The following is a 23,956-nucleotide window of genomic DNA, read 5'->3' as shown; positions in this document are numbered from 1 at the left end:
CAGCATAAGAGAACTAGACACTTGCCTTGAGGAGACTGAATGAGAGATACAGGCGAAGAGGAAAAAAAGGAATCTGAAAAAATAAAAAGGACAGAAGAATGAGAAGAAAATAGTCTCAATACCTTTCTTATACTCTACAAATTGAAAAAGGAAGATAGCAAAGGAAGATGTGCCCTAAGAAGACCTCTTACCTGTCTCTTGAGATGGTAACATTTCACTAGGAATCTTAGCGATCTTATTCAAAAAACAAAAAGTGCATCACTTCTTTAAAGCATGCATCTATTACTATGCAACTATGTAACTTCAAGAAGGGTTATTAAACAGTTTTTACATTAATACAACACAGCCAGCTTGTTTCTGGCGCAGCATTCCTAGATAACATTCGAAAAGATTCTGCTACACATTGCCCATTGTGGACAAATTCCCCCACATACCCTTCAAACCATTCTTCCCATAGTTTCCGACATCTGACCCCAAACAAGCACCCACACAGTACACCACAGCCAGGAGTTATGCAATCAATCCATTTAGGGAATCCATTTTCTAACCACACTTTACAAACTTATGCTTTAATAGTGGCACTCCATTTCACAGTTTCGCCAAATTCCCACTCTGAAGAAGCACTGACACACTTTCAAAACCACTCTGTCATGGCAACCTCAAACAGAACGAGGTGTGCCAGAGGTGGAGGACTGTGGGTGAAGCCCTGGAGGGAGCAGGTTAGTCAAGTACTGCAGCAATCATAATAGAAGAGAACAGTACTGGATGAGCAGAAGCAGAGCATCCCTGCCAAAAAGCAATCCTTAAACGCCTGAGCCCGAGACCCAACCACAGCAAGGTAAAGCGCCTGAGCTTGGGAGCAAGTGTACCTGCCACACGACATTCCTGCCTCGCCCAATCTTGATGCTCAAGAGCCTTTCACTACAAGACACACCTCAGACCACCCTATTTGATTAACCAGTTTCACATTCACACACCCTATGACCCACAGGAAACCGAGCGCCCAAGCACCAATTACCACAGTAAAATCGTCAACTGTTTCTGATGACTTTTGCTTAAAAATCAGAGGACTACACTGATAAAAGTGTGAGTTACATGAGGACCTTTAAGGGTTTTTTTAAACTGTGGTGCTTTGAAGAACATTAAAAAAAGCTTATGCTGCTTCATGTAACATTTTTTATAAGCATTGTCTTGAAGATTCCTCTAAAGCACTTTAAGGGTGTTCCTTCACGGTTTCAAACTGAAGAACCCCTTAAAGTTCCTCAAGGAACATATACTTTTAACAATGTGGTCCTCTCACCTGTACACAAAAATTCACTCAGGAACGTTTAGGGGTTATTCAATTTGAAAACGTAGAGGAACCCTTAAGGTGCTTTGAGGAACATTTAAGAAAAGCTTAAGGTGCTTCAAGAAACATTTTGTTCTAAAAGTCTTTTCTTGAAAATTATTTTAAGCACCTTAAGTTGTTCCTCCACAGGTTTAACTTAAAATATTCTTAAGGAACTCATTCTTTAACTAAAAACATATAGATTTGTCAATATTGTTTGAATCATTATAACATTGGAAGATTGTATAATGACCCGGCAGGTACATTTACACTAAAATGATTCCAGTATTCCATATCACCAACAACCTTTCGATGGCTTTTGGAAGAACACAGCCTACTATATCAGATTCCAATCATCCCTTCACAGCAGGAATTCACAGTTCAAAGTTTCTTTGATTTTGCAAACTTTGTGCACGCACATTTGCAGTTTATCAATGATTTTGCAATTGCCCCACTGTGATCTTTGGGGGGAAAGCCTGCTTCTTAAACCTATGTTTCTTTTTTTATCACTTAGGTTGTTTTAAACCTGTTAATTATTGCCAGGCCACTCACAACCACTTAGCACTTTCCATGATTTATGTTTGCAGAGTAAGAACAACCAGATGAACAAAGACTCCGTTTACAATAGGGCTGCAACAATTGATTATTTTGGTAGTCGACTAATCTGCCGATTACTTTCCTAATTTGTCGATTAGTCAACGATTGTTTCTGCAAACCTTCCTGTTTCCCAAGCTTTCTCCATTGCTTCCAAAACAGTAAAAACAGCTGAACTTGGGATTTAAATGCCTTATATATATATGTTATACATATGTGTAATTTGTTGTGTTAGTCACTTTTGGTGACCAAGTGGAGGGTAAATGGTGTTAGTGGGCAGTCCTGAACTCCACCACTTGTGTTCCTGTCTTCAGAATGTAGTGTATTGCATTGCAGTTAAAATTAGTGATTTATCAACACTGAACTTTTGATTGAACATTGTCGACTTGTTCAATGATGTCATCCAATCGTTGCAGCCCTAGTATACAACTAGTCAATTCATGTGACTAGTATCTGGATTAAATCTTGGTGCAGCAAAGTTACATTAGTAAGCAGGTGCAAGTATTCCATTACCTGCCCTCTTTCCCAAGATACCATATCAAAGAAGGCCCCAAATGTAGGTCCCAGTTCTAAGTGGAGGTCACTGTACTGCTTTAAGTAGTGTTAGAACTTCTTGTTAGGCACACAATAACTTAAATTCCCGCTTTTGTGATAGCAGTGTCTTAACACTGAGAGGGTTCTCCTCAAGCTCTCCAACTCTAAAAGAGTTATCTGACGAAATGCACATACCGCAGGGTACAAATACTTCCGAATGAAATGGATATGTACAACTGGACCGAGTGTATTCCAATATGCAACGTCTTACAGGGATAAAAGGTTAAATGTGGCAAGGCGACTCATGTTACCGGCACCATAGCGTAGTGACCCCAGGTCACACCAAGCCTGAGAAAAGCCTGGTTTTGCCTCAGCTGTGGGCAGTGTCAGACTGCTGTGTTTGACACTGGTATCATGCCAGGAACTTTAGCTTTATCCCTGAGGACCAAATAATGAAACCCAGACACTCTGTAAACAACTAGAGCTGCGCCTGTCAGACGTTCAGATTTTAGCAATTACATTTGGCTATGATGGGAGACCGAGAAGCTGTTTACACCTTGCATTGATTTGCGTTTTTGATGACTGAATCAAATTTAAATTCCATTTCTCCCCACAAACAAACAACAAAACACACCCCCAATATGCACTGTGATTGGATTAAGATTGAATCAACTCAATCTAGGGCTGAGTATCAGCACTGCTTTCCCAAATCAATTCATTTGTACAACACTTATTCGACAATTATTAAAATATTAGTTCCTACATGAAGAGCGAAGTAAAGATTGAAAATTATGACTTTTTTTTTAGACCCAGCCATGAACACAAAATATTCCTTCATATTTTATGATGAGTCATTTAAAGAAACATGCAAGCCATGCTTTGCACATCCTTAAAATATTTTACATTCTTTCAAAGCTGCTGCCTTTTTGGCTGTGTAACATAATGGCAAATGCACCACTGCCATTCTGTAGTCCATCATATGCCCATATTTGTTCACTGGGCTCCAACCTTGATTTTTTACAGTGGAAGTGAATGGGGTTCTTAAAAAATGGCATCAATCACATTCTGAGGTAAATATGTTTTTTTCCTGGGTACATTTCTTTCTAGAACAAGACTGGATCCTCAGAATTCCGAGATTTTTTAGAGATCGGAGTGTTAAAATATGATTATCGCTACACATAAGCTAATGTTATTGTGCACTAAACTAATGTTTTCAGATTGCAGTACCTTGAACTAGTCAACCACCTTGCATATCTTAATCATTTTATCTGGGAAAGGATTTCCATTCTAAACAACCAGCAGCACCACTTGTTCCACTTGTTTAATCAGTTAGTCAGTCCCCAAACGATTGAGTTGGCAAATACAAAATGAAAATACGACTTCAAAAAGGCCTAAGAGTGCCAGCAGCACTTAACACACCTGCTAGATAAAGATCCAACTGCTTTGCTAATACCAAAAAGCTGGGACAAGAACCAAGATTATTACAATTTTTTTTTCCAACAATATGGCCAAATGCAGGGGTGTTGCCTTTCTGGGAATCAATGGCAGAACTTTTCCATAAATTAGACTCTATATCGGACACAATACACAAAGTAATGGCAGTATTCTGTTTCAGTGAAATCAGACACAACTCTTTCCCAGCAGTATTGACATTTCTGCCATGTGCAAAAAGTCCTCTGGACATTCGGGGTGCTGAGTAATGCACAAATCACAGCAGCTAAAAGACAAAACCTTCTGCTAAACCAATCCACATGATTCCCTGCATGTTTTACCTTCGTTTTCCGAGGTTAGATAGCATATAATGCACTGGCAGAAACAGGTAGGAGACCATGTTTGTCTACAGTCTGTTAAAGTAAAATCTAATATATCTTTATTATTATTTTTGAGGCCCATTTGGTGAAGAAAATCGTGAACAGAATCCAGCCTAAGCACAGCCAGATACTTTACAAACGTGAAACACGTTAATGCAAGGTGTAAACAGACTTGAAGAGAGCGAGGGAGAGAGAAAGATATAAAGGATACAAAAATTAAAAGGAACATTTTTGGGCTTTGTAGAACTAAATTCTTTAACATTATTTTCTGCTGAGCTGGTTCTGGAAACCTTCAATAAATGTTTTTGCACTTCCCTTATCTGCAAAATGAAGTGAAGTGCAAGATGAGCCAAACTCTTATCAAATCTGTGTTGATGATGCAATACAGAACATACATAAAATAATCAGAGCTGTCTTTGTTTAAATAAAATGCTAAACGATCAGATTCTGCAGTATTTAGTGGAAGGCTTTCTTTCCCTTAATATGTTGTGACAGAGGGTTTTTGAGACTTAAAGACATAGTAAGTAAGGGTTAGTCTGACCATCTGGTCCAGTCTTGGCCACTTGAAATAACTGTGTATTACTACTTAAAGTACAGCATATCAAACACATAATTATAGTAGATAATTGTTTGTGTACAGCATTTTTTTAAACTGCAGATGAGCCAAATGCCGTCCTATGTTGGTGAAATGTCTGCAATTTTTACATTTTCATTATTTAAAATAATAAATGAAGCACATTTCTACATTCTATAAATCTCTCAACACCGACAGATACATAAAAAGAAGAAAACACATGAATGCAAATGGCATCAGTCCAGAATTCCTGTGTGCACACACCCATTTGAGTTTAATTAACTCTATTAGCTCTCACGACCAACAACAAAACAAAAACGCACAGCTACAGCTACACACAGAAAATACAAATATATCAACATATATTTCAGAAAACACAAATAAAACAAGATTTGATTAAACATATTTTAAGTTGAGCAATACATGTTTTTACTAGTCAACTTAAATTAAAAATTGTATTATGCAGTTTTTACTAGTAAAACTCAAATTTAAGTTGTCCTTTAATAAATGTGTAATTTATCAGAACAGGACGTCAAATCCTTAATGCAATTTTGATTAGTCAAATTTTACTATTGACTTACATGGAATTTTAATTTCTCTTCTCTAAATTTACACTTTTATTAGTCTAGTAAAAACTAAAGTTACATATAGTTAGAATTATTTAACACAAAACGAGTTCCAGGTATCTATACTGTAAGGTACGGTTAGTCAAACTGTCTTTACCAATCTGTCGATCTGGTATCATTAGTAGCAAAAAATATCCATAGATAATCTTTAAAATAACATTTGCTATTAATAAGAACTAAAAGGCAAATACATGGATCACTGGTTACTGGTGTCATTTTATTTTAGGCTGAAATGTTTTGCCATAGGCCACAAGTGCTTTGCTTATAATAAAGAATTGCATTTTTACTTTTCCTAGTAAAAACTACAGGGCCTTTAGTTAAAGTTTCAAGCCCACATATCCGTAGATTACTTCTGACTTGTACTTGAACAACTAAACTAGCTCGAATTTTCAATGTTTAGGTATGACTAGTCAAATCTTTATTAATCCTTAGATTGGATATTTTAAGAAATATATACAGCTCTGGGAAAAAATAAGAAACCACTTAAAAATTACGAGTTTCTTTGATTTAACCAAATTAAAAACCTCTGGAATATAATCAAGAGGAGGATGGATGATCACAAGCCATCAAACTTGCACTGTTACGTGTAAGTGCTTGTATGCATGCTTGTCTTTATTCACTATGCCTTTTGTCTATGGCTGTGTTGTTAAGCGCTTTGAGTTTTCAGGAAAGGTGCTATATGAATAAAATATTATTATTATTATTATTATAAAGTTGTCCAAAATCAGTGTGTAAGACTGGTGGAGGAGAACACACAAAGATGCGTGAAAACTATAATTAAAACCAGGGTTATTCCACCAAATATTGATTTCTGAACCCTTAAAACTTTATGAATATATTGTTTTCTTTGCATTATTTAAGGTCTAAAAGCTCTGCATCTTTTTTGTTATTTCAGCCATTTCTTAGTTTCTGCAAATAAATGCTCTTATAAATGATAATATTTTTATTTGGTATTTGGGAGAAATGTCTGTAGTTTATAGAATAAAACAACAATATTCATTTTACTCAAACATATACCTATAAATAGCAAAATCAGAGAAACTGATCCAGAAACTGAAGTGGTCTCTTATTGTTTTTTTCAAGAGCTGTATATATACATATATATCTTCGGATCCCCATAGCTAATCTCTAAAATAAGATTTCCCCACTGATACTACTATTAGTTTAGGCAGAAATGTCTTGCCATAGGAAACGAATTCTCCGTTTATAATGGAGAATTAAACAGTTCAGCTAGCCTGGAACTGAACCAAGAGCACAGCCTTCACTCTGTAGTCGAGGCCATGCTCCTCTGTTTTCATAACAGACTACAGTCTGCACAGGTTCATTAAAACACAGAAAACGTTATTTTAAAGGAGAATCTCGGGTGTAAAGGGGCAGAGTTCTGACTACATGGTGTTTTGTAGTGTTGTGATAATGCGTGCCGTTTGTTTACCATTTCTACAGCGCCGTGCTGAACGTAAAAACACACCCGCGCCTTTAAGAGCTGCGGGTCGGCTGTGCTGCTGTAGCACTGCACTGCAGATCACAGCGGAGCCGCAGCACAGCCATTTCCACACGCCCCCAGCGGCCCAGCCAAAACGGGCCGCCACAGTCCCCTCTCTGTAACCTGGTCCTAAAATTAAAAGTTAGGTCACAGCTATGGAGGACGACAACCTTCAGAGAGTCGTTTACTGGGTCTCCCGGAGCCCGAGAGTCCGAGGCTAGCTAACTAGTTATTTAACGCTAGATAACTTAACTAAGCTGTGTATTAGTTAGGTAACGTTAGGTTAGCTTAACTAACGTTAGTTAGCTAGTTAGGTTAACGTTAGCTAACTTAACTAAATAGCTAGTTAAGTTAAATAGGCTAATGCAGCAGCACCACCACCACCACAACACAGTAGCCAGCTTTGTTTTACTATTATTATTAACGTTAGCTAACTAGCCATGTTGTGGAATAGAATAACTTATACATAAGTTAGGCTAGCTGTTAAATAAAACACTAAATTAAAAATACAAAATGTAAGATATGACAGTCAAAACAAATTATTATAATTGAATTGTGACATAATTTGATTCACATATTCTTCTACACTCAGCCTTTCATAAGTTTGCTGTTACATAGCCTTCGTCCAGCTCTTAATACAATTTTTCCGTTCCACCTTAACAGTTTCAGCAGTGACACTACGGCAGTGTACATGCAGAGGGACGAGACTGCCGTGGTAACGGCTGCGCTATTTAAGGTGGAACGAAAAATTCGAATAAGTTGGTTCAGCTCGGAAAGATCCAGCTCCACATCAACGGTTTTCCAACTATAAGCATTCCCGTCGATTACCCCTCACTCAACGCATCTTACCGGAAAACTTTGAGTCTTTGGACGCTGCAGGGTGTCCATCGTTTAGTCCCTGCGACGACGAAATCTGAGCGGACTGTGTAATCGGATCTGCCATCTTTCTGCTGTAATTGCGGGGCTCTGCGATTCAGGCTGCAGCTACGATTCACAAACGATCTCCGTCCTCTGTCTGAACTGTCCAACTTCACCAGATTATTATTTCCCTAGAGCTGAGCCGGAGCTGAGAGATCAGCGTGCAGGTGAAGCCTCTCGACTGTGCTGAGGAGGATGGGAGGTGGTGGTGGTGAAATAGGGCGGGTACACCAGCTTCACACAGAGAGAGAGAGAGAACTGGCTCGGTTTATTGGGGTGAGAGGTCGCCCGCGCTTAAAGGGGCAGTGTTAAAAACCTCTGTTCAAATTCTGCAACACTAACTGTGAAGGCATATTGTTCTCTGAACTCTTAAAACTTTATAATTATGAACTTGTTTTCTTTGCATTATTTAAGGTCTGAAAGCTCTGCCTCTTTTTTTGGTATTTCAGCTATTTCTCATCAGAAATGTTGTCCATAGCTTATAAAATAAAAGAACAATGTATATTTTATTCAAATTCAGAAACTGAAGTGGTCTCCTATTTTTTTCCAGAGCTGTATATGTGTATATGTAATGTATATGTATATGTGTAATATATATATATATATATATATATATATATATATATATATATATATATATATATATATATATATATATATATATATATATGTATGTATTGTTTGCTATTTCTCTAAATGTTATAAATGCACTTTAGTTTTAGTAGATTTAATTTGTTACATTATTTTAACTTTAGTTTTCTTACATATTTATTTTGTTGATTTATTTTATACATAATTAGAGTCTTGGTAAGTATTTCCAAAATGGACAAACAATTCTGTTTTTTATTTCTACTGAACTGTTATTTTTACAGTAAATAAAACTTTAATATATTTTGTTGCAGTCGTATATTCTTGAAATTACTAAAAAAATGCCAAAAATATTTAACTGTTATCACAAAAATACCAGAATTGTTTTGTGGCTATATCGCTGATCCATTTTAAGACTTTTTATGATCTATTCAAACCCTTTTTTTATTATTCAGATTTGTTATGGACACAAATTTGTAGCAAGAACAAAACAAATGACAGTTATTTAAAATTATAAATTGATTTTAAAAAAATTAATTATGTCTCTAAGATCAAAGTTATAATCAACATTCATACACAATAAACACTCAAATATGTTTCCAAAAATTGGAGACCACATTGCAGTTCTTAAATAAGTGTGCAAAGTTTTATCACAGTTTTCAAAAATGGTACAAATATTACTCTCTTCACAGTATTTAGTTAAAACAGAATTATATGGACAAATCCTATGGAGAATCCTAAAGTCTATTTCTTTCACATTCCAGTTCTGTTTTAATGTGCCTTCAGAAGTTACACAAAGCCAACAAACAAACCAATTTATTGACAAAGGTTCAAAGGTTTTGAACCCATTCATCATGCTCTGTTTGTAAATCAGTACTGATGATTTAGATTATTTTCTATCTTGACTTGATGTGTGGTAATAAAATCTCCAAAAATCTCCAAAAAAAGTCCATCATCCACTTTTTGTAGGACTAACATTATTTTGAATGCAGTATTCAAGAAGTAGGGCTAAATTACAGTGTGGTAGTAAACAGTCCGTGTCCAAAAACAAGAGATTTACTATACATCATGTTCTGGAGCTGATTATGTAATACTGCACGTGTACAGAAGCCGTTCTGTATAGAGCTCGTTTCTGTACAACAGCGCCGTCTGCTGGCTGTCTATATAAACTAACAGCTTTTTTTTTTTACTAACAGCTCAATTATTAGTGAACCACTTTTATGGAAACGTCTCAATTTAAATGTTCTGTAGGAATAGGGCTGAAGTAATGCAACACTGATAACCTCTTGTATCTCCAAAAAGAAAAAGCCTTTTCGTTTTAATAGAAGTCAAGAAAATTAGGTTTTATTCTCAATCATGTATTTTCAGTTGACCTATTCAAAACATCATCTAAAACAGCAAAACAATAATTTTTTGCCTGACTGTAAAGTGTATATGATTTATTTCTTTACACCACTGTGCATGACTCAAAAAGGTGCCTAATTAAGTTGGAAAACTTTAGGAAAATACCACATTAATAGATTTCAACAAATTTGAAATTTGTTGGCAGCACACCAAACAAAATAATCACAAGTGTTATAAGCACTAAATAATTCTATGAAATAAATAAAGCAATCAATATATATATATATATATATATATATATATATATATATATATATATATATATATATATATATATATATATATATGAAATGTTACATAGCTATGACAATCAGAATTAAAGATTGTCCCACATTTAAAAGTAGAATTTATATATTGAGTTAAAAGAATAGAACACTTGTTCCATCAAAATGTACTCCTTGAAACAGTTTTTCCATACAGTTATTGCTTATGTGTTTTGGAAATGTATTACTGAACATTTATCTAAAATCACTCGTTAATATACCACTTTCTCTTAGACTAATGATTATAGGTGACACCGCTGTATGTAAACATAGCAAAGTAGTAGCTAAATGATTTTATCTTCTGCATTAATAGGCAATAAATATACGTTAAACATAAATAACGATAATGTTTTACTGTAAAAAAAAAAAACAATTGCACCAAGCATTTGCTTATTTTTTATTTTGTTTTAACTATGAATCAAATAACACATAATTTAACTATTTAAAAATTGTACTGGTCAATCTCAGGCAGCTTTACTTATTTTGTTTTACAAGGTTTTAAGCAACAATGCAAAAACAAAAATACATCTCTGAAGAATTTTAATATATATATTTCATTGTAAATTTATAGTTAGAGAGTGGGGACAGGTAACAAATGCTATTTTTTTGTGTTTTAAGTAGTTTTTATTATTTTTCTTAATTACATATCTTACTTTTGCAATTCGGTCAAGACACAAGACAATATGCATATTAACAAAATGTATTTTAAAGTTACTTTGTGTGCACATTTATACAAGTGATTTCCTGGGGACAGAAATGGCACCCATTTAGTGGAATGGCCCTCAAATAATTATGCGATCTGACAGAAAACCCTCGCGCTGCGTACTACATTTCCCAGAATGCGTTGTTTACGGAGGCGTTGCATTAGTACTTCCGCAGGCTGCTCGGTGAAGCGGATATGTAGAGGATGTGGATTGACTGGTCTGTGTTATGTAGAGAGGAGTGTGTCTCTGAGTGGAATGTTTATAGATTGAATGTTTGTGTGGGGTAGAGTCCCTGACACTGCGCGGCAAAAGCGAGCAGCAAAACAAAAGCATGTGGACGTAATTTTCAACAAAGGTGTGGGTGAGAAATGATTTAGAACAGAATAGGGGATAAAAATAATCACTGTAAAGCGGGGAAAACGGTCCAGCGCGTTGTATTAACCTCATATAGACTGAAACTCGCTGTGTGATACTGGTATGGTGTCGTTTCTGGCTCGGGTACCAGGTTTACAGGAGAGCTAGCATAGCTAATCTAGTTAGCCCTGAATGGAGGACTAGCTAGGTTAGCCTGCTGCGTAGTTTTTTACTAGCTAACTTTAACCGCTAGTCTTACATGTATATGACCACATATTTAAAAGCGGTTTCATCAGCTTGATGTAGATTAGCTAGGTTGTCCTATTGGCTAAAACTAGCCGAGATAGGACTGGAGTAGGTAGTTTACTAAGCTAGTTTAGCTAGCCTAGCGAATTTGAAGGACTAAGCTAACCTAGTTAGTTGTGATAAGAATGCCTAAAATCGACAGTTGAAGGTTATAAGATAACTAGTAAACTATCTACTAGGTTATCTAGCGTTAACGTGTCTATGATTCTATTAAAGTAGCATCGTTATCCTCGGGTTAAGTTAGCTGGTAATAGTTGACCTGAATGGAGCTGAGGAGCTCTGTCCCTCCCTTCAGTTTACTGGCTACAGAAGGGTTTCCACGTGTCCTGCCAAATATTATTGCTTCATATTTAGCTAGACTTATCTAGTCACAGAAACATGATCTAACACTGTGAAAACTGCTGAGTTATCTATAATGTTCTGTGATATTTTCTGTGAGTCAGTTTTTGTTTAGCCAAATGTTAGGCAAACATGTCCTATAGATTAGTGCTCTTCTGTCACGTGGACAGATCTGTTAGCTAACCTAATTATATAATCTAATATAATCTTACCTGACTAGCTGCAAGACTTTGTATTTATACATTTTCTAGAAGATTTGGGATATCTAGCTGGCTACAAAATGCTAATGGCAGCTCTGAAACACATGGCATTAGCATGTGTGCAGACCTGTCATTAGAACAGTTATTTTTGGCATATTTTACCAAAAATGATTGTTTTTTCTAATAAACTAATTTAAGACAGTTTGCTTGCTTTGCATGCAGTTACCAAATAGACATCCATTCACCACAATAATTTCTTCCTGGTCAGGGTTGCAGTGTGTCCAGAGTCTACCCAGAATCATTGGGTGCAGGGCAGGAACACCCCCTGGACAGGGTACCAGTCCGTCACAGGGTACTGCATACAACCATCTGCTTACACCCACACCCACACACCCCTTTGGGGCAATTGAGAATAGCCAGTTAGCCATTTCACGTGCCACTTATATGCATTTAAATAAAAGTAAATAAAAAATAGTCAGTGCGTCTTAAGTATGAATTTTACCAGTTAGGATGTAAGGAGCAGTAAAGCCACGCTGCTGAAGGACAGTTTAGTTCTCCAGCACAGAGACTTGAGACTAAAGCATTATTAGCATTAGCCAGTAACAGTGTGAGGCGCTAGCTCTTTGGCTGTCCAGAGGTGAACATTATCAGCTGCTATCACCTGCTGCTAATCCTGGCTAGTACTGCTGGAGCAGCATTAGCATTAGCTGCTAACCAGAGCTAGCTCCTTTGCTGTTCAGAGGCGAGAACATCAGACTGCCGGCACGTTTACTATGTTAAAACAAGAGATTGTTTTAATATAAGAACTAATATCGCCCTGGCTTACCGGCACACTCAGGGTTTCTTAGTTTAGCGCTGTTGGGTGGCTTTTTCTGTTAACCGCTAGTGGCTAGCCACCATGATCCAGTGCACCTTATGTATGAAAATAGACCAGAGAATAGACGTTTATTGATAGTGTGCCTTAATCTGGTGCGCCTGAGAAATACGGTACAAAAGTATTCAAAATTGTTCATACTAGTATTGCAAGTAGTTTATTCTAAACTTTATTACTCAAGTTCTGAAAGTAAAGGTACAGTACCGTGTTACGTAGTTATTAAACAAAGCAGTGGAAAGTTCTCAGAGCGAAAGGCAGAATGGGAGCAGTTTTGTCTTTAGTTTTGATTCTCTTAATGATGAGGAGCTTCATCAAACCCAGTGACAGTGTTGTGCATCTGCTGCTCTGGCTTTAGTGATAATGTGGGTTTGGAATGATTCATAACATTTGTATAATTGAAATGAGTAATGATGCAGCACATAAAAGATGTACAGAGTTAAAAAATATGTGGTGAAGGAGAAGACATAATACTCCAGTAGATACAGATACAGCATTTTAGTACTTTAGTACGGTACTAGATCTACTTCTGTACTATACATCTCTGATGGTGATCATATAATAACGCATTTACCCTCCTTTAACGGACAATAAACTTACAGACAATAATATTAAAATATAACTAATGTTTAAATATCCTCTTGAAAATGTTCACATTTTGTCACCTTACAACCACAAACTTGAATGTATGTTTTTATAACCTAACCCTGCTTTAAACCTCTCCACAACTTTATCTCTGACATGTCTAGTAAGTGGCTGTAAGTAACACACAGCTGCACTCAGAGTCGCTGCACCCGAATTTATTGTACATTTAGAAGTCAAATTTCTCTTGTCCTGACTTGCGGGAAACAAAATTATAATTAACAAAAGTAAACCTTTTTTGTGTCCTTGTCTGTGTGCATAAGGTTGTTACAGAGGAACCTCAACTTCAGCACCCGACCATGGGGCTCCGGTCAACTCAGAAGAAGCACTTCCCCCTCAGAGGCATCGATGGAGTTGTGCAGCTTTTCGAGGCAGAGCTGGCGAACCCTGAGCCAGACCTGGCCCTGCTGTCTCTGGTCCTGGGCTTTGTGGAGCACTTTTTGGCTGTCAACCGGGTGGTTCCCTTCAACGTGCCTGGCGTGCGCTTTGAACCTCTGAAAGGAGACTGTCTTAACTCTTGCTTCCCCACTGTAGAGCTAGGGTTAATTTCTGCACTTCATGAACGCTTCACAGCACAGATCCGTGGTGCAGTGGACCTGTCAATGTACCGAAAGCCTGCTGGTGGATCGAGTAGGGAGCTGGTCAAGAAGGTGTCGGATGTGATCTGGAACAGCCTGAGCCGATCGTACTTCAAGGACAGAGCCCACATTCAGTCGCTGTTTAGTCTCATAACAGGTAAGTTATGTTGTGTGAAATGGGAAGAAAGCTGCTTTCTAGCTACGTGACGTGGCATGGATAAAATGTTCACATGCCTTTAGTGATTTTACTTTTAATGATAACTACTGTTTAGAATTCCAGTTTAGTAAAGGGTTGGAGGGATTTTACCAGTTTACATTGTATTTTAAATGCCAAGAGGTTTTCTTTTCCAAGACTATTTTGTAAATGAATGAATGAATGAAGTCGCACTTATGTAGACCTTACTAGAAACCCTAGGATGCTTTACAATTTACATTTTTTTTACACAGAACCATTCATACTCAGCAATCATCCACACACAAGAAGCAGTAGCCAATAGCACACAGCGTACTCTTAACCGGAAACAACCGTCCACCTGGAAGACTGCATCGGGCACTACAGCATTTACCCAGGATATTCTTATCCATATCTGGACACAGTCATACATACAAATACAAATCAATTTCAGACACAGGGAGAACATGGAAACTCCACCCAGATAGAGACTTGAACCCCAGACCCAGTGTTGGCAGGTGAATGCCACCATGTTGCCATTTTAGCAATCTACCACCAAGCCATCAACTGCGCACAGCTTGATTTAGGGGGTGTGTGTCTGTGTGTGTTTTTTGTATCATAAGGATGCAAAAAATATGCCCTGTGCTGCTCAATACATGCAAAAATCATGTACTAATTTTCTTAATTAACCATGGGTGTGTTTTGGACATAAAGTGAAATAAGCACCTGTGTTTTCTTCCACCAAGATAGCAATACGCGCGAAATTTACCTGAACACTCCTCACTTTTAGACCACCACGCCCATCAGCTTAGATCTGTTCACAAGCACTGTTGCTTAAAAATATACTGATAGCAATGAGCATCGCAACACTCCATGCACAGGGTGTAAGATAGGGCCTTTTATTTATATTATTATTTGTCTTTCTGCCAAGGCACAAAGTTGGACAGTTCTGGCGTGGCGTTTGCAGTGGTAGCTGCGTGTCAAGTTCTGGGACTCAAGGATGTCCACCTGGCGCTCTCTGAGGACCATGCCTGGGTGATCTTTGGCAAAGGGGGTGAGGAGACTGCTGAAGTAACATGGCATGGAAAAGGCAATGAAGACCGAAGAGGCCAGACTGTCACAGCTGGAGTCAATGAGAGGGTGAGAGGTGTTTCATGGGCGGGGTTATTTAAATGAGTAGGCTGTCTCTCCACAGTCTTTCTCCCTCCTCTGGTCTCTACTGCGCAGACTCGGGTATCAGGATCGCTCAACATGGCGGAAGATTTTAGCTTCATTTTCGTTAATGAATGGGAATGACGACCCGGCGTCCATCTTTTTTACAGTCTATGAGGTGTTATAACTCATGGACTGCATAGTGTGGAAATTGTTATGTAAACCGTTGTTTTAAAGCTTCTAAAGATTCTGGTAAAGTGTCAACATTTTAGTTAAATTAGAAATCCTGTGTGAAATGGTCTTGGGTTGTAGTGAAACATGATAATGAGTACAATTTTTTGTCGAATAACAGAGGTGGGCTATTTATTAAAAAAGGCTTGCAATTGTTATCATGTTTCATTATACTCATTGTACTCTATTTCACACCAGATTTCTCCTTTAACTGAAATGGCCAAATCACCAAATGTTTGTGGACACCCGCTTCAATGAGTTAATTCAGCTAGCCCTTTAGACCAAGAATTGCCAGTACAATAGGACTAAAACATGAATATTTGGCACCATACAGAATGCCAGGCATGGCCTAAAGATGTATAAAGCCCCACAGTATTGAGCTCTAGAGCAGTGAAATTGGATTCTTGGAAATGATCATGCTCCATCCAGTTCTTTTTGGATGAGTTAGGGATATTGTGGGCTCGTGAGCATCCAACATCATGACATCTTTGACATCTTGACATCTTTTAGCTGATTGCAATCAAAACCGCAATGCTCTTAAATCTAATAGGAAACCTTTCCAGTAGGAACAGTTACTTAAACAAAAGCAGGAAATGCATTATTTCTTATACTTTTTATTTTATTTTATCATCTAACTGGCTGTTCTGTGTCTCTTTTTGCAGAGCTGGTTGTATTTGAAAGGTTCCTACATGAAGTGTAACCGTAATATGGAGGTTGCATTTATGGTTTGTGCCATCAACCCCTCTTTAGATCTGCACACAGACAGCAGTGAGCTGCTGCAGCTTCAGCAGGTGAAACATTGGATTTAGGACAAGAGTTGCTATTTTTGAAGATACCCTAACAGTGGGGTTTGTATTCTGACCCTCTTTTTGTGTTGCAGAGGCTGCTTTGGTTGCTGTATGAGCGAGGAGACTTGGAGAGGTGCAATCCAAAGACCCTTTATATTCTTTAATTGCAGACATGTTACATTAAGCCTAATTGACATATTAGCTCCTGCTAACTGTTTTTTTTTGTTTGTTTGTTTTTGTAAACCATTTTTCCTACAGATATCCTATGTCAATGGGCACTCTGGCTGACCTTGAAGATCAGGAACCTATGTCTGGGAAGGGGGACCCACTTTCAATTCATCTCAAGGTACAACTGCTTTGCTTCAGTCAGAAAAAAACAGCTTTCTAAAAGGTTTTAGGATTTAATTGCCTGATCTCTACAGCTCACACACACACTTAAACATTTTGAGAGGCACAGTGGCTCAGTGGTTAAACGCTTGCCTCTCAGTTCTGGGGTGTTGGGTTCAAGTCCCCATCTGGGAGGAGTCTTCTGTGTCAGGTGATTTGATACGGTCCATGGGTTCTGGAAAGTTGCTATATAGGTATGTTAGGCTATATTCACATTACCAGCCTGTGGCTCAGTTCTGATTTTTTCTTGGCTGTGTGAACGTGCAAATATATTTTTTTAAATGTGGTCTTAAATCAGATACATATCTGATCCATGGACATGCAACATAAATGTCAATGGTCAAATGGTCAGAATTCATGCTTCTTTTTGCTTTTACGCATGCTCTACGTGCTTCACTCTTGTACCCACACATCTCTTAGTGCAGCTGTGCAGCTATAGCTGCAAAAACAGCAAAAGCAAACTGCCCGGCCTCTTTTTACCTCCTCGACCTGATCGTGTACCTCAGACCAGCTGTTTGATCTCCACTTGAGCAAAAGATGCTCCACAACAATAGACCAACACAGTCTGCTTGAACTAATACACCAAAAAAAGTATGTTTGCATGGTTTTATTGAAAACATGTTAACAATACCTCCTAGATGCTACAAGATGGCCCTTTGTCTGTATTTTTGTGTCCCTTGTTTTTAAGCTACTTAAAGTGAGAAAAAACATTTAAATAAAAACCTTTTTTAAAACATTTGTTGTTTAAAATGAATTAGTATAATTTAGTATAGTTGCTAATGATATAACCTAGAACAAAAAAAAGAAAAAATCTGAAACATGGGATGAAAAAATATCAACCCATATATCGCATATCGCCATTCAGAGAAAAATATCAAGATATTTTTTTTTATCCACATCGTCCAGCCCAAATCTCTATGCGTTTACTCAGAATAGCTTTAATTTTAACACCCTAAAATTATTTACACATTTTAAACTAAGCATTTCTTCAGGCATTTTAACTGCATGTCCATTTTGTTGTCATTTAAGGCTGTGGAGTCGGCAAAGAAGTACTACAACAACGAGCACATCTATCCGTTCATGTACCTGGCTGGATACCACTACAGACACAGAAACGTGCGGGAGGCTTTGGGGGCCTGGGCTGAAGCTGCTTCTGTTATGCAAGAGTAAGTCCAGCTGTTTGTGATTCTGATTTGTACCACAAACATAGTGACAAATCCATAACATCTCATTAAATATACAGCTCTGGAAAAAAACGAGACCACCTAAAATGATAAGTTTATTTGATTTTAACCTCTGGAATATAATCAAGAGAAGATGGATGATCACAAGCCATCAAACCAAACTGAACTGAATTTTTGCACCAGGAGTGGCATAAAGTTATCAAAAAGCAGTGTGTAAGACTGGTGGAGGAGAACATGCCAAGATGCATAAAAGCTGTGAATAAAAACAAATATTGATTTCTGAACTCTTAAAACTGTATGAATATGAATTTGTTTTCTTTGCATTATTTGAGGTCTGAAAGCTCTACATCGTTTTTGTTATTTCAGCCATTTCTCATTTTCTGCAAATAAATGCTCTAAATGACAATATTTGTATTTGGAATTTGGGAGAAATGTTGTCTGTAGTTTATAGAAAAAAAACACAATGTTCATTTTAAACAAACATATACCTATAAATAGAAACTGAAGTGCTCCATTGCTGTATTTTGTAATTTTCAATTGGTCCTTTACCTCTTAATTCCAGCAGGTGGCAGTACTGGCCGTTTGCACAGTGATGATTGTAAGTGTGCAGTTTTTGCACAAGGTGGCATTAAAGTTCCAAAGACTGTTATTACTGTGGAGCATGTAAATCCCAGGTGTTTTTGGCTGTGCTGCAACTGCACCATCATCTGATTTCTGCTCAGTTTTGTATCACATACAAGCAGCTGTTTAAGAAATTCAATGTTTTAAGACTGAAAATGCGAGTAAAATTGTAAAATCATGATTAGTTAGTTATTTCCAGTGTGCAGAGTCATCCTCAATGGCAGGAAGGTTTGGTCCAGCGTTGACTCGGGGAAATCCCCGAGGAGTAAACAACCTGCACCTTACTCAGGGTAAACATGTGCAGCACAGACTGAAGAACTAAAAATAATTATATGTCATGTCCTTGTGTCCTGAAGGATATCTGCACCGGACACACCCAACACAGCTCATTCCCTCCCAAACACTTCCCTTTCCTTGTCTTCCTGTTTCCCGTTCCTCCTGGACACAATCAGCTATTGCTCACTTTCTCAAACTGAATTGCTGTATGTTTTCCCAATTGAATCCTTTTTTGTACATAAATGTCTGCTACTTAAATGCCAAATCCAGCAGTATTCAGTATCATTGTAAATTAAAAAAATACTAATTTAAAACTGCTAACTGTGTATTAACCATGTATGTATTGTATTTTTTTTTTAATTCATACACCGTAATTTTTCCTCTGTGAGGCACACTTAAAATCTTTTAAATTTCACAAAAATCGTCAGTGCGCTTTATAATCCTGTGCGCTATATGTATGCTTGTAAGGAGCAGTAAAGCCCCTCTGCTTTAAGTACAGCATTATAAAGGAGTTTCAGTTTAGTTCTCCAGCACTAAGACTTGAGACTGGAGTAGTATTAGCATTAGCTGCTAACCGCGCTAAGCTCTATCTCTTTTTCGCCGTTCTGAGGTGAGTATCTTGGACTTTTACCATGTTAAAACAAGCTATGTGGGACGAACTGCTAGCTAATATTGGTCTCGCTTACCAGAACACTCAGTTTTGTTTACTTAGCTTAGCTTTACAGGTCTCGCCACCCAGTGGGACCTGTTCAGTGTGTTCAGGTAAATTTCTGGTGTATTGCTTCTTGAGGGCATATAACACAGGTGCGCCACTGACTGATTAAAACCCTGACAGCAGTCAACCTTCAAACGTTCATTCCTATCTTGGCAAAGCAGATGTGCTGCGTGTACACCGCTCATTACACATACACACACAAACCCAACTTTTACAACTACAATAAACAGAATATTAAATAAAGTGGCTGGTCCCAGAAATGTCCTGCAGGTCAGTTTTCTCTGTTGAGAAGCTGCGCCATTTATGTAGCAATCCAAAGTCTGAGTGCACCTGGCTCTTAAAAGAAATGGCAAGTCACATTACACCCAAAACACACCCGCGATTAATTAAGAGAAAGATACCAAAGACACACTAATAAGCCCTAAATCAAGATGTGCAGTGCGCGGTTGATGGCTTGCCTGTAGATCGCTACAATAGGGCTCCTTGTGTTAACCTTGAACCGAAAACTTGGGGAAGAAAATAGTGATTTACAACACGCATCATCTCCTGTTTGTTCTCAGTTACAACTACTGCCGAGAGGATGAGGAAATCTATAAGGAGTTTTTTGACATTGCTAATGACGTCATTCCCACACTGCTTAAAGAGACAGCTGGTCCTGCTGAAAGCGGAGGAGAGGGCACTGAGGGAGCAGAAAAGGTAACTCCTTAAAATCCGAGCCAGAAATAGTCACTGTTTCTTAGTTGTTGTTTTTTTTTGTTGTATTTTTCACTTTACATTTAATACAACTTGTGGTTTTCAACTACAGCTTTTTAACTGTTTTCATTTTCCATCCTTCTGAAGGACCAACCAAGACAGGCTGCAGCTTTCTCTGCCCTACAGGACCCAGAATGCTTTGCACATCTTTTGCGTTTCTATGATGGAATCTGTAAGTGGGAAGAAGGAAGTCCCACACCTGTGCTTCATGTGGGCTGGGCCACCTACCTCGTTCAGTCTCTCAGTCGATTTGATGCGCAGGTAAACCCAAATTAGACTTTCATGTCTCTACTCCATTAACAGCTATAAAAGTCAATGAGCTAATCAGTTAAAATATGGTTTGAGTTACACAACCATTAAAGCAGATACATACTGTAGAATGAGTGTCTTCATCACTTCATCACAGTTTTATTTATGTCGGAGCACTTCACTGGGCTTTGAGAGCTAGTTTAAAAAGCTCTCATCTTTTACTCTATTTTTGTATTACTGGCCTCTGCCACAGCCATTCTGCTTTAGTAAGAAAAAGTAGCTCAAAGTTCATACTGAGAAAAGTAGGTTATAAGTAGCACTGTTTGTGCATTCAAGTCAGAAAGTTACACCATTCTCACGTCACTGCAGACGTTTGTTGCCACTGTTGATGATTTAGGAAATCATTAATAATGAGTTGGTTCTATTGATCATTAATGGAATACTTTTTTTTTTTTTAAAGCCCAAACAACACTTGGCTTAAATGATTACTGAAATACTATGTCTTAAGTAATTGACAAAAGAACCATATTTAGAACCAAATGTAGATAGATGTTTTGGCAAAAAAGATACATAAAGGTATGATTTAGAAACAGAGTTAAACTCAGTGGAGCTCAGTTTGTAAAAAAATTAAAAAAAATGTTCCGATTTGCCAGTGCAGTAAAAATAAAGTAAAAGAGTACATCCATATTGTCTTTTTTTAACATTAATAATAAAATTTTTTTAATAATGTTGTCAAAAATGATCATTTTTAGCATAGCCATGTAAATTATTTAAATTAAATATGCTTTTTTTTTTTAATAAACAAACTAAAAAATGCTGGTAGTCAGAGCAAGCGGATAGAGAGACTGAAAGTCTTCAGCACAGTGATGTGTGCTGAGAGTTTGGGGGAAAAGGAAGAGTGGGTGAAAGTAGCGAACGGCTGGATTGGTAGAGTTAGCATGCTGGATTAGCCTTTGTGCTAATCTGCCATAAATCAGTATTAATGAACAGCGTGAGTGGCCACTAGCGCACTCAACATGTGAGACTTGTCATTGACTGCAGTGCTGTGTGATTGCAGCATTGGTATTCTCAATGCATGCAATACAGCCTATATTTTTAACTTGTGGAGGAACGTTACATTTTCAATAAATCAGTGAGACAGATCCTTTCCACCTGTTCCTGATCCTTTGAAAAATACCTATTTGGCCCCAATTTCTGATCACGTGATTGGATCGCGGTCATCCCTATATTTAATATACACCAATTATTTTTTTTCTCTTTTGTACACACATTATATTTTTTTGTATAAACAATAACTGAATTGATCATGAATGATCATGAAGTACTACCTCATTGGACAGCTTGGAAATGCCCACACCTGTATAAGTTGAGAGATGTTATCTTATGAGTGAGTATGAACACTGGCCAACTCACGGCAAACCAACGTATTTTATCGGGGTTCGAATGAGGTCTCATAGTGGGGGCCAGATGGATAGGATATTACATTTCTGAAGTTGTGGAGATACTTTATATTCCTTGAACCTCAGTGTCACTTATGCCCTGGGAATACGTCATAGAAGGCATTACCACCCACAGTGCACAGTACAGTGGTGTTCTGTGACTATTCTGCTTTACTGCAAGGCTAAATGCTTAAACTGTACTATGTTGAATAATTTTTCAGATAAGACAGAAAGTGGCTATTATCACCAAAGAGGCAGAACCGCAGGAAGACGATGATCAGTCCAGCGATGACCCTCGTGAGGGACGCAGGAGAGGCCCGAGGCGTGAGTCCAAACCTGAAGAACAAGCAGGAACCTCTCCACCTGCAGGGCCTGTACCTGCCACTCCACCTGCCCAGCCTAGCCAGCCCGGGCAGCCCAAAAAAGTGGGGGGAGAAGGAGGCCGTCGTCGATCTTCAGCTGGAGCTCGTGGTAAAGAGACTGATGGAAAGAATGAACCTCCTTCCCCTGGTCCAGCACCTTCCTCTCCTCAGCCTGTGGCAGCACCTAGTGGGCCACTGGTTACTTTCCACAGTGAGAAGATGAAGGGCATGAAGGAGCTGCTTTCTGCAGCCAAGATTAACTCCAGCGCCATCAAACTACAGCTCACCGCTCAGTCACAGGTCCAGATGAAGAGGCAGAAACCCACAGCCTCCGGGGATTACACCCTGTCCTTCATGAAACGCCCTCGCAAGACTCTCTAGGAAGTTCTTTATTTAAAGAATTTGATTTCTGCTTAGTTTCACCTCAAATCGACCTCTATAGCTTGCTTCATTCATGGAGTAGGATACAAATATTGTCAAGTTGAAGGTGGGAACCAGTGCTGGTTCACTAAGCTGTCCATCTTGTACCAACACTGACTGTTGATTTGATTAATTGCGGTAAAGCGGGGTTCACCAGTTACAGTGGTTCCAAACTTTCACAAAATTCATCTGCTGTTTATTTTGTAATGTCATGAAGTCATTCACTGTTTCTAACTAGATAAACGCGTAACTGTCTTGTGACCCTTCAGGACTAGAGTTGGAAAATTCTGCTGTAAGGTTAGAGATTAATTATGATGCCTTATTTTTATATAATTCAATTAAGTGGCGAAAGTGAAATGTAAAGTTACCACACCAAAGTCCAGTCGTGTTTTACATGCTGTTTTTTTTCTTCTTTCTTTTCTTCCCTTTGATAGCCTGCTTTCATAAAGCCTCTGAAATCTTTGTTCAGCCCAGTAAACTGTTACAGAGTTTACATTAGCATGTATGGACAAGTGACACATGCTAGTCTTTGCTGTGCTTGCTTTCATTTCTTCTTATTCATTGCCAGCCATATTAGTTTGAAGCTTTTTTTGCTTCTTAGGAGGCCTTTAGTGCGAATTTCGTTAAAGCAAGTGTCCTTTTTTGAGGGACAGTAAGCTTGTAGAATGGCCTTTACCACTCTGTTCTGATCAATGTTGAATGGTCTTTGGTTTATAATAAAGACATTCTGAAATTCGTTGGGTTTTAGTAGAGTGTTTCGGAGTTTTTGTGAGTTCTTCTAATTAATGTGACACGGGGACTGTCTACTCAATCCGATTCTGAACTTTATGATTCATTAAACCTAATGTTCAGTTAAAAGATTTATTGATTCATAATTCAGCTCTTTAATGAAGTTACACTCCAATGTACAACACAAAAAACACAACTAAGAAAATCAAGAGCTTCATCCTATATTATATGATTCTGTGATACAGTAACAGTTATTAAATTTCACTTTTAAATTTAGTGTGGTTCATTAAGTTCTTTAAGTAAATCATGCTACTCGGGTGGGGTTTCTATCAGTTACAGTTCCCTCCAAATATATTGGAACA

At 37.9% G+C, this 23,956-nt stretch overlaps 2 protein-coding genes across 6 annotated transcripts in view; one reads left to right on the top strand and one right to left on the bottom strand.

Annotated features, from left to right (window-relative positions):
- Positions 1-8,130, bottom strand: part of rtn3 (reticulon 3) — a 28,206-nt gene extending 20,076 nt beyond the window's left edge. The window contains exons 1-2 of one of the 3 annotated variants that reach the window (XM_007255706.4): positions 7,799-8,130; positions 26-73 (exon numbers count right to left, since the gene is read on the bottom strand). In XM_007255706.4, coding sequence (XP_007255768.3) covers positions 26-73; positions 7,799-7,892 — 142 coding nt within the window. In that variant the 5' untranslated portion in view covers positions 7,893-8,130. The remainder of the gene's footprint in view (positions 1-25; positions 74-7,798) is intronic. The other 2 variants (XM_015607449.3, XM_015607450.3) reach the window with 2 other exon arrangements.
- A 2,944-nt stretch (positions 8,131-11,074) lies between these two features.
- Positions 11,075-23,601, top strand: men1 (multiple endocrine neoplasia I). Of its 3 annotated transcripts, none has more exons than XM_007255708.4 (11): positions 11,075-11,181; positions 12,294-12,377; positions 13,802-14,273; positions 15,220-15,428; positions 16,334-16,462; positions 16,552-16,592; positions 16,718-16,805; positions 17,876-18,012; positions 20,203-20,338; positions 20,483-20,656; positions 22,305-23,601. In XM_007255708.4, the coding sequence occupies exons 3-11, from the start codon at positions 13,838-13,840 to the stop codon at positions 22,824-22,826; spliced, it is 1,872 nt and encodes a 623-aa protein (XP_007255770.1). In that variant the 5' UTR covers positions 11,075-11,181; positions 12,294-12,377; positions 13,802-13,837; the 3' UTR covers positions 22,827-23,601. The 3 variants fall into 3 exon arrangements, with proteins under 3 accessions (XP_007255770.1, XP_007255771.1, XP_049338842.1); XM_049482885.1 differs by having other exon boundaries at positions 11,102-11,187; XM_007255709.4 differs by lacking the exon at positions 12,294-12,377 and having other exon boundaries at positions 11,078-11,181.
- The last annotated feature ends 355 nt before the right edge of the window (positions 23,602-23,956 follow it).

This window comes from Astyanax mexicanus, chromosome 8, assembly GCF_023375975.1.
Source record: "Astyanax mexicanus isolate ESR-SI-001 chromosome 8, AstMex3_surface, whole genome shotgun sequence".
NCBI classification, from domain to species: Eukaryota; Metazoa; Chordata; class Actinopteri; order Characiformes; family Acestrorhamphidae; genus Astyanax; species Astyanax mexicanus.
The sequence above is the reverse complement of the archived record's forward strand: the minus strand, read 5'-3'. Positions and strand labels throughout refer to the sequence as shown.